The following is a 15,220-nucleotide window of genomic DNA, read 5'->3' on the forward strand; positions in this document are numbered from 1 at the left end:
TATAATTTCTATTAATCTTTCTTCAATTTCATTGATTCTTCTGCCATCTTGAATCTGCTGGTGAGTCCCTGTAGTGAATTTTTTATTTCAGCCATTGTTCTTTTCAACTCCAGGATTTCCATGGGTTCTTTTTTTTTTTTTTTAAGGTGAGGAAGATTACTCTGAGCTAACATCTGCTGCCAGTCTTTGTCTATTTCGTATGTGGGTTGCCACCTCAGCCTGGCTGACGAGTGGTAGGTCCACACCCAGGATCCAAACCCATGAACCTGGGCTACTGAAGTGGAGCGTGCTGAACTTAACCACTGTGCCATGGGGCCGGCCCCCATTGGTTCTTTTTTAGAATGCCTGTTTCCTTCTTGAAAATTGCTATTTGTGCATAATTGTTGTTATGATTTTCATGCTTTTCAAATAAGATTTCTTTGAACATTTTTATAATAGCTATGTTGTGGTCTTCGTCTGCTACATCTAACACTGCATTCAGAGACAATTTTTTTTGACTGCCTTTTTTCTTCAGTATAAATAACACATAGTATTTCTTGGAATGGCTCATAATTTTTTGCTGAATATTGGACATTTTAGATAACCTACTGTAGCGACTCTGGATTCTGATTCCCCCCACTGAAAGTGTCTGTTGTTTTTTATTTGTTTAGTAACTTGCTTAGACTAAATCTATGAAATCTAGCTCTCCCTTGGTGTGCAGTTGCTAATGTCTTGTCTCAGTTTGTTGTTGCATATTCTTATTTATATGTGATCCTGGCTCTCTAGGATTGCCCCTATTCAGTCTAGGTTAGGAGTCAAAGAATTATTGAACAGAGGTGCTTAATTACCTAGAGCCATTAGGCCTCTATCCTCTGCTGATGGACTTGTCTATGGATAGGGGAGCATGTTGAAAAATCAAGCCATTTTCAAGTTTGCTGGGCCTTTCACATGTCCCATCTGCATGTTCAGAGCCTCAGGGCAGCCAGGAGGACTGTGCTGGCTTAGGCTCTCTTTGGTCTGTGCTGATCATTCACATAGCCTCAGCAAAACAGATGATTATCTCACCCACAACCACAGGTTCAGGCTAGTAGAGCCATTGGTCCTCCTCATTTGCCCACCGTAGAGATCTTCCACTCACAATGTTGCTGGGTGTGTGCCTTACCCAGCACTGCAAATCAAATGAGCCCTCTTCAGCTTCAGCAGAGAAACTGCCAGTCCTTACAGCCTGCCCCACCGTGGTAGACCCTTCATGTTGACTGAGCTGGGAAAGGAATGGGGGTAGCCCCAGACCAGAATAACACAGATTCTCGCTTTTCTTACCCAAAGTTCAGTTTTAAAAGCCTGAACACTTTTCAGATTGTTATACACCTTTGTTCGATTTCCAAAATGCTGAAATGATAGTTTTATCAATTTTCTAGCTTTATCATGGCTTTTTACAGGGAGGGTCATTACGTCTCCTCACTCAGCCATAGCCAAAGTCTTGCCTCTTCCCCTTCAGTCCTTTTTTTGAACATCTCTGTTCTCTTGTGAATAAGCACTCATTAGCTTTCTAAACACTAGCTCCTTCTTTGATTCTTTTGCCAGCTCCTTTTGCTAATACTGAAAGGTAGACAGAATACAAGGTTTGCCCTCCTGAATCTTCTTTGTCTTCACGTCTTCAATGATGTCATATTTCCCCAAGCCTTTAACCATTATGTCATACAGATACCTCTAGGATCATTGTTTCTAGTCTATTCCTCTACCCCAAATTGCTGAGTGCTGGTTACACAATTCTTTATGAACATCTTGCTATCAAACAAAATCAACATGTTCCATTCCTATTTTTAGCTCCTAAACATTTTTTCCATCTGACTTTTTGTGGCTTGCACAGAGTAGCTTGTGGCCATGTGATTGGATTTATTAGCCAACACCAATATTCTCTCATTCTCCAGAGTCTGACAACTTGGATTTACCCCTGATTCATCACTTTTCCTCATTCTCTATCTGTGTTCATTTGCCTGTGAGATAATATATTCAAGGTGCTTTGCATGGAGCTTGTTACATAGTAAATGCTCACTAAATGATGATGGTGATGGTAGTCATTCTTGTTTTATCAAATCTTAAAATTCTTTCTCTGCAGTGTCTATCCTTTCCCTATTATGAGTAAATGATGGGGTTGTGAAAAGAGTGCTAAATTGGGAATCAACTAACCAGTTTAGAATCCTAGTCTGCCACTTATGGTCACTTGACCTTAGGAAACTCTCCCAACTTCTCTGAGATGCAGTTTCTTCATCTAAAAATTTGGGGATCAGTAATATTTTCCAGGATATATATACACACAATAGGTTCGTGGAGAAAATCAAATGAGATAACTAAACTTATCATATTAATATTTTATACTTTATTAAGGAAAGCCATTAGCCCTCAGCTTCCATGCCATTTTCAGGCTCTTTTTACTTTTTTCCTGGTCTACAATTTTAACTTCCAAACTAGTTTCTCCATGTCTCCCTAAAGCCACATTGTAGTAGGTTCATCTTAATTGAGCTCAAATCTGATCTCAAACTCCTCCATGAAAACCTGCATTAGGTGAAACAAATCTGAAGTCAGCCTGACATTATTACCCCAGATTGCCTTTTCTTTCTCATTCCCTGTTGCCCTGTAAATATCTTATTTGCCAAGAAAACTCAACTGTTTCCTTTTACTGAACGTTTCCTGCCCCACTACCGTGGGCCTGTTCTTCAAGGTCCCTCTTCCCGCACTTATCCTCTGGTCTTCCTCACTTCCCTTCCCACCAAAGCCTGCCCTCATCAGAGATCATGTTAAATGCTCCCTTCTCTGTGAAGCCTTTAGTTTCTTGTTTGCTTTGAATGCAAACACCATGTCTTAATACAACTTTTATACTCTGCAGTGCCTTGATCACGGTATGAGTTCAATAAATATTTTAATAGGATTCCTGCTTTGTTTAATGTGCACAAGAATACATCTTATTTTTCAAGTAATCTTTCCCTCTCTTATGTTAACAGCTTAGTGAAAACAGTGCTATAGATTCAATTTCGCCCTAAGAAAAGGAGATCTATTTACAGAGTTTGGTTTCTAATGGAAAAGAATGTCCTGACTTAATGAAAAATTAAAATTTTCTGACAGATAATAAGATGCTCAGATCTCTTTATTCTTCTTTGTGGAGTCTTTTTTAAGTTCAAAGGAAATGACTTTCATGGTAGCCTTATTATGAAATAGTTTCTGCTGGGTACAAAGTCATTTAATACAGTTGTGCTTAGTGAACCTTATTAAATAGATGCTTCCTTTGAAAACCTCTGGAGTTTGATTTAATAATGTGACCTTACAAACCCTTGTAGTGACTAATTGAAGTGGTTGCCAGCAATCTGGAATTTTCTTGCTTAAAATTCTGCTTGATTTTCCTTTCTGTTCTTAAACTAGATTACTATTCCTCAAACTTTAATGTTATAAGAATCTAAGGTGTTTTAAAATGCGTATTCCCAGGCCTTAGCCTCAAAGATCATGGTTGCATAGATTGGGATGAGATTACAATTTGCACTTTTAATAACACCCAAGATATATCTAATGTAGGTGGTTAATGCACGGACCACACTTTGTAGGAAAATATTGCCCTTGATGAAAGCTCTCTATTATAGTAAGTTTTTGTAAACCGGTTAGCCTAATTTTTAAATCTTTCTTTAAAAATCTTTCTCATTACAGAAACAGAAGATCTGTGGGAGCTTGACTTTGCAGCATCACATGCTAGAACCTGTTCAGCGAATTCCCCGGTATGAGATGCTCCTTAAGGACTACCTAAGGAAATTGCCCGCTGATTCTCTGGACTGGAATGATGCTAAAAGTAAATGCTTCCCCTCTAACTCCCTTTCCATTATGGGATAATATAGTGGCCAAACAACCTTGTGGTTCCAAAGTGAGATAGGTCTCACAGCCAATTTAGTAAAATATTGCTGCCAGAAAATAGCCTCACTGGAATTGTTATCAACACCTCAATTAGGCAAGCACTTTTGAACCCAAATCACAGGTTTAGAATAATGCAAATCACATTTCTCATGCTGGTTTCACGTTAATCATTAACTCTGAATTTCAAAACTATAGTCTTAGAGACATCTGGAATAGCAATACACAATTACCTTCTCACAGGAAGAATACAACCATTCAGAATTACTAGTGCTGCTGGTTAATTAGATAGGTTGAGCATATCAGGAAAGCTAAGATGACATCTACTATGTAAAAATAACCTAAGAGAGTTGGCTCTACATAACGTAAAACAGAAGGGAAAATGGTTCTTTTTTAGTGTCAGTTAACATTTCCTCCAAGAAAACTTTATTCTTCTTCTGCTAGTTGTCTTTTATTTTTTCGTTAGATCATAATGAAAGACATTTTAAGCTCAAGATTCAATAATAATTTTGCTTTCTCATGTACTTTAGAAAAATTATCTAACTGAAGGGAAGAATGAAAATTTAAGAAGTAGAAATGGGTTAGTATTCAATAAGTACTAACAATACTGGTGCACAATCTTAAAACATTGCTACTTTCCCTAATAATTTCTTGTCTTCTGTTATAAGTGAAACTTTATAAAAGATGAGGAACACAAAACACAATCTTTGGTCTTGGAGCCTGGGTCTTTTTTTGAGCACTGTCTGTCTCTGATACGTTTCTCCCGCCATCTAAGTGAGTCGGTGACCACAGGAACTTCTCTTCTCCCCTTTCTCCCTCTATAGTTTAGACTTTTCCTGACTCATCTTCTTCCACTTTCCACTTCATGCCCACTTTCCACTCATCTGGCCTGAGTGATTGGTTTAGTGGCAGAACTAGTATTAGGATTGGAGATGGGATGTCTACTGCTGCTACTCAAACTGGTCCCTTGGGCAGTGGCACGTCTTCTTTTCTCTCCCTCCACCTTGGACCCTGTACAAAATACACAGAATTGCCTAAATCAGGCTGGTTCTCCAAAATTTAAATAATAATTCACTTTCTTCTTTACTCAGAGACTTTGACTTCACATAAGATGCCTATGTCAAAAATAATAAAATGGGCAAAATAAAATAAAATACCTTAGTAGGGTATTTTATTACTCTTTTTGGTTTCCCATTGCTACTTACACTAAAATTCTAAGGAAATCATAGAAGTGCTTTTAAAGACCTAAAAGTAGAGGGGAAAGCAGCAAAAGTACATTCTGTTCAGCAGTGGAACAAAGAAGACAGAAAATTTGGTCCAGAGGTTGTTGTGGTAACAGAATTTAGCAGACCAGCATCCACAAGATAGAAAAGAAAAGAGGGGAGCAGGACATGGTTTAAGATTGAGAGCATTCCCTGGGGTTGATCCAGCAGGAGGCCTCAGCTTCCACAGCCCTTCACCAGCACTCCTGGAGCCCCTGCCTTGCCCAGACCAAAAGAGGGTCCCATTCCCGTCTCTCCCTACCACCTGCCTCAGCAACAACACCCTCCATTGGCATTGGCATTGAAGATTCCCTTTCAACTGACCAAGGCTAGAACTGTGAGTGTTTTCCCAAAGAAGTTGGTTATGCTCAGTAGTTAATTTGCTCATGAAACTAATAAAATCCTTACTACTACTGAAATGTTGTAGAACTTTGAGTCAGAAGACCTAGGTTCAAATGTGGCCCTACATCTTACTTGTGTGAACTTAGCCAAGTCATATTACTCTCTATTTCTTTCATCTGCCAAATGGAGCTAACATACTTTCCATTCAAGGCTGTCTAAGAATTAATTGACATAATACATATGAAAGCACCTAGCAAAAGTGCCTGGTACCAAACTAGTGTACATGGTGTTTGTCGATTTGGAAGGTCCATTCCGGATTACATACACCTGTGAGCCTAACCATTGCATATGACTTTCAATGAGGAAATACCCTTCAAGTTCCAAGTAACAGACTTACAAATGAACTTTTGAAAGTATCCAGTTTGTAAGTGGAAATTGCCCCTGCTTTCATCATGCGTCTTTGGTCTCAGATTTCTTCTTATTGTAGTGTATGTTACTCAGCTATCTAGCAGCATAGTAAGGACAAAGTATATTTATTTACTTTTCTTTTTTCCCATTTAGAATCACTTGAAATTATATCTACAGCAGCAAGCCATTCTAATAGTGCAATAAGAAAAATGGTAAGTGGTTTTCAGAGGAGACAGGAATCTTCTAGTTAGGTAATTGTCAACAATATAGCCTAACACTATCTACAGGTTTGGACCAAAATGAATTGATACAAGCGAATGAAAAAGATTGTTTACAAAATATTTAGTGTTATCTGGAATAATTCTCTCCCTTCTTCTCCCAGGTTTCAATTTGCTCATAACTGACACATTTTATACCAAAATTTATGCTTAGTCCCAGTCCCTTCTGAATTGTCCATATTTTAGCTAAGGTCAGTGTATTGTTAAAGCCACAGGTGAAACCTCCTTACATTTGATCGTGCTGTTTTGTTTTAATTTCCTAGGAGAACCTAAAGAAACTCTTAGAGATTTATGAAATGTTGGGAGAAGAAGAAGACATTGTAAATCCTTCAAATGAACTAATAAAAGAAGGACAGATCCTCAAACTAGCTGCTCGGAACACGTCAGCACAAGAACGCTACCTTTTCTTAGTGAGTATTGTAGTGTGAACAAGTCACATAGGAATAATTCATGAAATTGTTATATATGTCCTAGAAAAGTAGGATGCTTGCTTGCTGACAAAAGCAATTATATCTACCTGGTTTAGTCAACACTGTCAGGATTCCACATAAGGGGATGTCCTTAGTAACTGACACTTGTTATTTTAAGGACACAAATCTTTTGGTAAGGTTTTTTTTTTTTTTTTTTTTAAATATTTCACATACTAAAGACAATTTAATCTTCCCATGATGATCATAGACATCAGTGCGTATGTGGATATGATATGCTTTCTGAAATCCTCCTTTAGTTTAGATTTTCTCTTTCCTTTCATTCTTCCAGGCTAATGGTTTCCATCTCCTGGATATTTTGTTGGCATACTATTTCCTGACAACATCTCTCTTCCTAAAACCCTCTGATTGCTACTTTTAACCTTTCTAGTTGGAAGAAATATATAGGTAGGGTCGTAAAACTTGTGCCTAAAACATCTATGTGAAAACTACATGAATCTACTACATAGTTCCTTTCACTGCAGTCAGTCCCTAACCCTTCCTTCACTTCTGGGAAGTGACAGTTAGTCTGAGGCTCATCTCAAATGTAAGAGCTCTTCCGGGGACATTCAGGCCATTACATTTTTAGTCTTTGTTAATTCCACTTCCTTTCTATATCTAATGATATGATAATAATCATAATAATAGCTAACACTGAGTAACAATAAGCTAACATTGAGTAATAGCTCAGTAAATGTTAGCTATTATAATGATTGTTATTAAAGGCAGAGAAACAAAGACACACTGGTAAAGAGGCTGCCCAGTGACTGGCACACAATACCTTCCTGGATGTTACTCATGTCTGACTTTTCTGCTGCAAGGCAGTCATCTCACCAGCCATAGTATGAGCTGTCATTGACGGCTTAGAGGTTTCTGTTGTCTGGTTACATCCTCCCTTAAAAGGAAAATGTATAGGAACTAATTCTCAAGCAGAGGGAGTGTGTTCAGTATCTCTCTCTTTTTTTTTTAAGATTTTATTTTTTTCCTTTTTCTCCCCAAAGCCCCCTCGTACATAGATGTACACTCTTAGTTGTGGCATGTGGGATGCTGCCTCAGCATGGCCTGATGAGCGGTGCCATGTCCGTGCCCAGGATTCGAACTGGCGAAACCCTGGGCCACCGCAGTGGAGTGTGTAAATTTAACCACTCAGCCATGGGGCTGACCCCTCATTTTTTAAAAAGAACATTTGGTCCCCATATGACTCAGAAGTTCTACTCCTAGTTTGTATAAGTCAAGAAAATTAAAAGCATATGTCTGCCCAAAACTTGAACATGAATGTTCGTAGCCAAATTATTCATAATAGCCCAATGTGGAGACAACCTAAATGTCCATCAACTGATGAACGAGTAAACAGTGTTATATCCATGCAATGGAATATTATATGGCAATAAAAAGGAATAAAATATTAATACATGCTACATGGATGAACTTTGAAAACTTTGTCAAGCGAAAGAAGCCATTCACAGAAGGCCAACACTGTATGATTCCATTTATATAAAATGTCCAGAATAGGCAAATGCATAAAGGCAGGATGTAAGTAGTGGTTGCTGAGGGCTGGTGGGGAAGAGGAAATAGATATAGGGTTTCCATCTGGAGTCATGAAATGTTCTGGAATTACATAGTAGTGATGGTTACACAATTTACAACTATACTAAAAACCATGAACTGTACATTTTAAAAGGGTAGATTTTATGGTATATGAATTATATCTGAATCACTTTTAAAAATGTATAGATATTGTCCAAATTAACTATAAAAATCTTCATTTGAGTTCAACAGAATTATGTCACCTTACAGAGGTTATACAGAGAGCTAAATATAAATCAAGGACGTGCAATGTCCTGTCAGGCTTCAGAGGTCTATTTATTTTGAAATGTAGGTTTTGTTATTCAGGTGTGATGAGGCCACCAGATCAGGAGACGATTTCCATTGAAAAGGTAGTTAGGCTCACAAGATCCAAAGGGAGGGGGCATGCCACACTGCGGGGAGCTACACGAGAATGCACCAGGATCAGTCAGGAGGCAGAGGGAGTGAGCAGAAAATGGGGACAAGAACCTTTATTGTGGTTTCTGCGAGAAGGAATGGGCAAGGCAAGGTAGACAGGTTTAGGATTCTCTAAATCAGATAATTTCATCAGGCTCTGGGACAAAGCGGGTGGAGGGCAGGGGAATACTGGCCCAGAGTGTAAGAGCTCGATAGAGGAGATGGTTGGGGTGTGGGCTCTGGTTTGGTTGGTTGCTTGCACAGGTGTGTTATCTATGATCTCTAGGGACTGGATAACCCTGAGAGGAGCAGTTCCTCCAGTGTCAGCAAAGCCCCAGGATATGAAAGCATCAAAAATACAGATTAAAAAGATATGTTTAGGGGCTGGCCCCGTGACCGAGTGGTTAAGTTCATGTGCTCTGCTTTGGCGGCCCAGGGTTTCACTGGTTTGGATCCTGGGCACGGACATGGCACCGCTCATCAAGCCATGCTGAGGCGGCATCCCACATGCCACAACCAGAAGGACCCACAACTAAGAAAAATGCACAACTGTGTACCAGGGGACCTTGGGAGAAAAAGGAAAAAATAAAATCTTAAAAAAAGAGAGATGTTTGATACAATTTCTGGGCAAAATGCCTGGGAGTCAGTGGTCTTCCCTTGGTCTCTACCTTTAGGTGCTTCGGTAATATTTCTTTCCCCTCTTCCACATTAGTGTTACAATTTCTAGAGTTAAACTTTCAGCTCTGTCTAGCCACATGCCTTGGTTTGATTTTCACATTTGAAAATTATTCTGGAAATCGTTTGAGGTTGAAGACCTTGATACAGAGCAAACTAAGCAGCTCCTTGCAGGACAGGTGGCAGAGAGCCTTGGGGGGGAGACAGCAGCAGTGACTTTGAGGAGAGGACACATCTTGTTCCAGCTATTATAAGCTATCAAACGTATCATGCCGTTGCCTCCCAGGAGCGTGGAGTCATACGGCAGGAATTTTAGGAAAGCCACACACGTCTTTTGAAGACCATCTGAGAAGCATTTCCTGTGGTGTTTGTTCATTTAATCCTCCCCCTCCGGTACTGTACTTGTCAGAGAACCTCTCCTCTTGCCAGCACACTTTTATTCCCATAGAGCATCTTGTTTTTTTTATATGTAGAAACCACAAAAGTACCATTTTTATTTTGATTCCTCTCTAGAAAGAAAATGAGGGCTGGTTCTCTATTTTCTCCTCTAGGGATATTCCACTTGTCTGAAAAGCCGAATTATATTTAGACTCTGATTTCGGCTTTCAGATGATCTTCACATGTTTGCTTGCCTCCATATCATAATTTTTTATATTAATGTAAGGCGCTCTGTTGACTAAGTAAATAACCACACCTGACATCTGAAAGTTAAAAAAAAAAAATAATCGCCCCAAAGAATAACCCAGGAGGTGAGGTTTTATTCTTGGCTCTTTGGAATTCTGTTCCTTATTTCCTTGCAGCTTGACAGATTTAGATTTTTCTCCAATGGTGTACTTTTACCTTCTAAAACAAACTGTCATGAAACTATCACTGGTGAGACATGAAATGAATTATTTCAGGGGCCAGCCCTATGACCGAGTGGTTGAGTTCTCGCGTTCTGCTTCAGTGGCCCGGGGTTTCACCATTTCAGATCATGGGCACGAGCCTAGCACCACTCACAAAGCCATGCTGAGGTGGTGTCCCACAAGCCACAACTAGAAGGACCCACAACTAAAACATACAACTATGTACTGGGAGGCTTTGGGGAGAAGGAGGAAAAATAAAAAGTTTAAAAAATCTTAAATGAAAAAAGAAATGAATTATGTCAGTCAAACATATTTTTAAGAGACTTGAAATAAATAGCTGAGCAACACTGGAAGTCAAGGAGGAGGAACGCCCCTGTGCTGTTAATAAAATTGAGACTTGCTTCTACGTTTTAGCAAAACTGAGCACTTCTGGAGCTCGCCTCGCCAGCCAGAGTTTGCTTGGTCCATAACTACTTCTGAGCTTTGGGCACGAACAAAAGGAACTTCCTACACTGAAAGGGAAAGTCTGTCTACTTGGTGCTACAGTTACTGTAACTCCGTCTTTGAGTATCAGTAGAAACCCAGAGAGAAGGTGACGGTGGTATTTGCCACAGGAGCAAGGTTCACAGACGGAGCAGGACTAGCTACCTAATTCTTTTACATACATGGCATCTACTTCTTTGTAAACAATCTTTTGTATCCTTCAAGAGCTCTCACCTTCACCTCTAGGAAGAAGAAAAAGGTATTTATAGATTAGCAATACATGGTAATCTGAGTTATGTAAGGTTAACATATATTTATTGACCATTCAGAATGCACAGTCTCACTTACAGAGAATGTAATAAGGGAAATGTAATCCTGAAAGCACGAAAGGGAGAGAGAAACATATCATAAGATAGGCTGTCATCTTGTATGAGCGTAACTACAAAATGCAAATCCTGAGAACTTCCATATTCATAGACTTGTGTTTCTATAAAATAGCAAGACTTTGCTGAACTTTATAAAGCAAGCTTGAGTACAAGTATTAGATATCTGAGAAGTTTTATGCCATAACATTACACTTGTTGCTCAGTTTGCGGAAAAATTGGGTAGTGGTTGCTGTCTTGAAGGTGTGAGCCCTGTCCATTTTGGTGGCAGCTCCCCAGCTCCTGCTGCACCATTCACAGCCTTGACCAGATCCCCACCTGAGAAGGCCTTGACAGGAGGGAGAGAGAGCAATGTTAACAAGAACAGTTAGCAGGCAAGCTGTTGCCTTAATCAAGCTGGGATGGTGGTGAGAACCTTTCAGAGGGTTGTCAAATCTCTAAATCCTGTATACTACGATTGCCATACTGAGAATACAGTGGACAGTTAATGATAAAGCATAGGTTATTAGTGTCCTCTTCTAGAAATGGAAATGTGGTGCTGAGATATGTCTAATGACCTGCATTTAGTGCCTTTTTATTTGGGCATTATCCAGTGTGGAAATGAAATATATGACACTGGTTACAGGAAGTTGCAAAATAGCGTATGAGGAACAACTGGTAAGAAATTTGCTTTCAGAATGAGTACAATGGACAATGTCACATAAACATGTTGAAATCTTTTAACTATCCGCCAACCTTTCTTGTCTTAAAGGCTGTGTGGAGCCAGAGGACTGGGAAAACAGGATATTTCCTCATTCAATCCTGTCAACAACCTGTGACTTTCACAAATAATGATCCTGAGACATGAGGGGTTACATGGCACATATGGGTTTAAGTCCGCAGTTGCTCTTGTATAAAAATATATATAACCCTAGAAACATTAAATATGAAGTAGGAAGATATGTATGGACCTTCTTTAGGAATCTGCCTTCAAATTAACCCAAATATTTAGACTTTCATTCTTTTGCATATTTTCATATATTCAAAAGTGAATTAAATACCCTCCCCAAATTGTTGCTTGGTCCTGATTAGCAGGAGCTGTTCCTTGTTAACTAGAAACAAGGCACTACACATAATTTGATTCCATTTCAAAGTAAAGTCCTTCATTTTAAAAGTAGATCAAGACTTTTTGCTAAAATAGATGACTTTTCTGTTAATTTGTACATGACAAATTCTTAACCAAGATATGGGGCAATATAAAATGGTGACTTATTTTTTTACGTAGAGTTTAGTGTGCTAACCTCATATGTTCTAACGAAACTTAAACTAATAATATGCATGTTTTTTTTAAGTGAACATTAAGTACATTGGTAAAAATACTAAATATGTTCTTTTCCTCTAACAGCTATTGTAGACTTGCTCTCTGAGAACAATTAGACATTTTGTTGTCTAACGGCTTCAACTTACATAGTTGAGAACTTAAGTTTCTAGTACATAGAATATCCTTAATATATTGTTGCTGAATTTAATTGAACTAATTTCCTTGATAGTACGAAATGATGATTGGTTTACTTAAATATCAAAATATTTATGAACCAACAAGGGAAATATGTTACAAATTTTTAAAACATGATAATTTTGATACAAGCATGAAATCTCCATATAATATTTAAATAATTTTGGTCACGTAGAAAGTATGACATTCCCTAGAAATTCCTTGAAATTTTTGTCTAGGGCTACTTTCAATGTTGGTCACCTTTCTCTCTCTTCTTTGTTTTCCTATTTATTGATATGTGTTCTGCCTCTTTGCAGTTCAACAACATGTTGCTGTACTGTGTGCCAAGATTCAGCTTGGTGGGCTCTAAATTCACAGTTCGAACCAGGGTTGGCATCGATGGAATGAAAATCCTAGAGACTCACAATGAGGAATACCCACACACTTTCCAGGTATCTGGGAAGGAGAGAACACTGGAACTGCAAGCCAGGTAAGATAACCACAGTTTTCCTATCACACAGCTTTCCAAAAGCGTCAGAATGAATCATAGGACAGAATAATTCTAAGCATCTTTCCCAAGTAGATTGTACAGATCTCTGGGATAACTCTGGATGGACATAAGTGGAGAGATGTAAGCTCTTGAAAGGCAGGAATCATCTCTTCCCTTTTGATTCCCCCCTGGTGCCTAGGATCCTGGTTTTCAGGGAGTAAGCATTCAGTAAATTAAATTGACTCTTCAGATTTACAAGGTGCTCAGAGATTGAAGTTGTTGCATTCAAGCCAGAATTTTGAGTCTGGTAGGCAAAGATTCCCTCCTAACCTTTCCTCCCTTCATCTCTCGTTTTGATCCATAAATATTTATAGATGTTTGTTATTCCATGCTAAATGTTGAAGGTTTAACTCTCAGTCCTTCAGAGGCTCTGCCTTCATGAGACGTGGCATTTTGATGGGGAGGATGTTTGGAGGAGACAGGGTAGAAAAGGTGATGATTCTCCTGCCACAGTTGGCAGATACATGACGGAGACCATTTGGAGCTGCAGTGGCCTCTAGTAACCATGACTTCTGGGAGAGGTGACTCTTCTTATGTGCCTTATTGAATGGGAGAGAAATGGCTCAAGTTCTAGCATCCATCCTCGGAGCATAACCATGTTTGGAAAGAAAAAAACATGAGAACCACTGCAGTAGATCACAGCCACCTCACGCGTGAACCTCTGGAAGACAGAGTGCTGTCAGGTCTCTGAAATCCCTGCTGTAGGAGACTGTCATCTGTTTATTCTGTAAAGCCCCCTAGCATGGTGAAAATTGGGATATTCCAGAAGGTCACTGATCATAGGGTTAAGTACCAATCACGGCTCTGATGGCTCTGATACCCTAGAATCTGTGGAGAGTCAGAGAGCCCTTCTGTTCCTTAGCATTGGCTCTAGCTGCTCAGGTGAATTCATCCTGCATATTTGTATTTATTAACTGCATAAGAGCTTAAACTTTAAAAAAAAAAAAAAAAAAAGAGCTTAAACTTTAGTCTTTCAAAAGAGAATAAATCATTTTAGCAGGAATCTGTGCCCAGGGAGTCAGGGAACTGGTGAAATTACAGTTATGGATGATGTGGCAGGCTGGGAAAGTTTGAAGAAAGAGCTGGCTAGTTCTTTGATTTCTCAAAGAAAATTTATATTGAACCTGGCATTGTTTAGGGAGCTGCCAGGGGACTTCTCTGAGGATTAGAAGGAGGCATTTCAAGCATGAGTTAAAATGGTGGAGGTCTTAGCTTTGAATGTCACGGTTTTCCTACCTTGTCATGGTGGGATTTGGGGTCCAGCCATCAAACCCAAGAGAAGAATGGATGATGCTGTGCTTAGAGGCTCCTGACCCAAGTCCTCACTCAGTGGTTGACTCACTGAGTGATTGGCCCTGGCCACAGGGAGGACTCATCAATAGTTCTTATCATCACAGAAGTCTTCATTGCAGAAGAATGAAGGTGCTGCTGGGTCTGAAATATCAGCGTACTTCCAAATCTGCAAACCCAAGAGGTGTGTCTGGACAGCAGAAAAGAGATTATCAAGGTTCCTTGGGTTGCCTAAATGCCCTCCATTAGCAAGTTGGGCTGTTTTTTCTTCAGGATGGGGCTGACTTATGAGGAATTTTCTTAAGTACAGGCAGTCGTCACTTTGTACAGTTCTAATATGCAGTATTGGATACATTCCCATTAGGACTGAAAACACGGTCATTTTTTCTTAAATTTCTTTTTCCCCAAATCTGCTGGCTCTGGTTATATTTATGATTATATGGTGAATTGAAGATCTGAATTAAATGATTCCTTTTCATCTAGTCTATAATGACTCTCGCAAGAATGGAAACAAACACTGAAGGTCCCAGAAAGTTAGAGCGTCAGAGGGATTACATGGAACCCCAGATTGGGTATATATTTGGAGATATTTAAAGAAAATTCACTTCTGAAGCCAACTGGGAAAAAAGGGTTCTGCTTTTTTTGCTCAACAAGTCAACCTCAAGACTGACCACTTACATGCTGCTTCCTCTTCCATATTCAAAAGAATATAAAGTATTCAGTTTTATGTAGTTTTTATTCAGTGGTTTTCTATTGCTAAATGGATATAAAAATATAGTAATAAGTCAATTAAACAAAACAGTAAAAAATCTGCCATGTCTGAGAAAGTGAAACAAAAAAGCATTAAAGACTCGTCAAGTTTCTTTGCATATAAAAGGCTAAAAGCAGCTCATAACTATGCTCCAGG

At 39.1% G+C, this 15,220-nt stretch overlaps 1 protein-coding gene and 1 long non-coding RNA gene across 23 annotated transcripts in view; one reads left to right on the top strand and one right to left on the bottom strand.

Annotated features, from left to right (window-relative positions):
* FGD4 (FYVE, RhoGEF and PH domain containing 4) overlaps positions 1-15,220 on the top strand; it is a 193,074-nt gene that overhangs the window by 164,170 nt on the left and 13,684 nt on the right. For all 17 annotated transcript variants that reach the window (XM_070621017.1, XM_070621023.1, XM_070621021.1 and 14 more), the window contains 4 exons: positions 3,676-3,814; positions 6,039-6,097; positions 6,427-6,573; positions 12,791-12,963. In XM_070621017.1, the coding sequence (XP_070477118.1) occupies positions 3,676-3,814; positions 6,039-6,097; positions 6,427-6,573; positions 12,791-12,963 (518 nt within the window). The remainder of the gene's footprint in view (positions 1-3,675; positions 3,815-6,038; positions 6,098-6,426; positions 6,574-12,790; positions 12,964-15,220) is intronic.
* LOC103552053 (uncharacterized) overlaps positions 1-15,220 on the bottom strand; it is a 120,860-nt gene that overhangs the window by 65,447 nt on the left and 40,193 nt on the right. Inside the window, exon 5 of one of the 6 annotated variants that reach the window (XR_011540367.1) lies at positions 2,345-4,884. The exons of the other annotated variants lie outside the window; for them this stretch is intronic. This is a non-coding gene — a long non-coding RNA (uncharacterized lncRNA). Of the gene's footprint in view, positions 1-2,344; positions 4,885-15,220 lie in introns of those variants that run through there. 6 annotated transcript variants of the gene reach the window in all.

Source organism: Equus przewalskii, chromosome 5 (assembly GCF_037783145.1).
Source record: "Equus przewalskii isolate Varuska chromosome 5, EquPr2, whole genome shotgun sequence".
Classification (NCBI taxonomy): domain Eukaryota; kingdom Metazoa; phylum Chordata; class Mammalia; order Perissodactyla; family Equidae; genus Equus; species Equus przewalskii.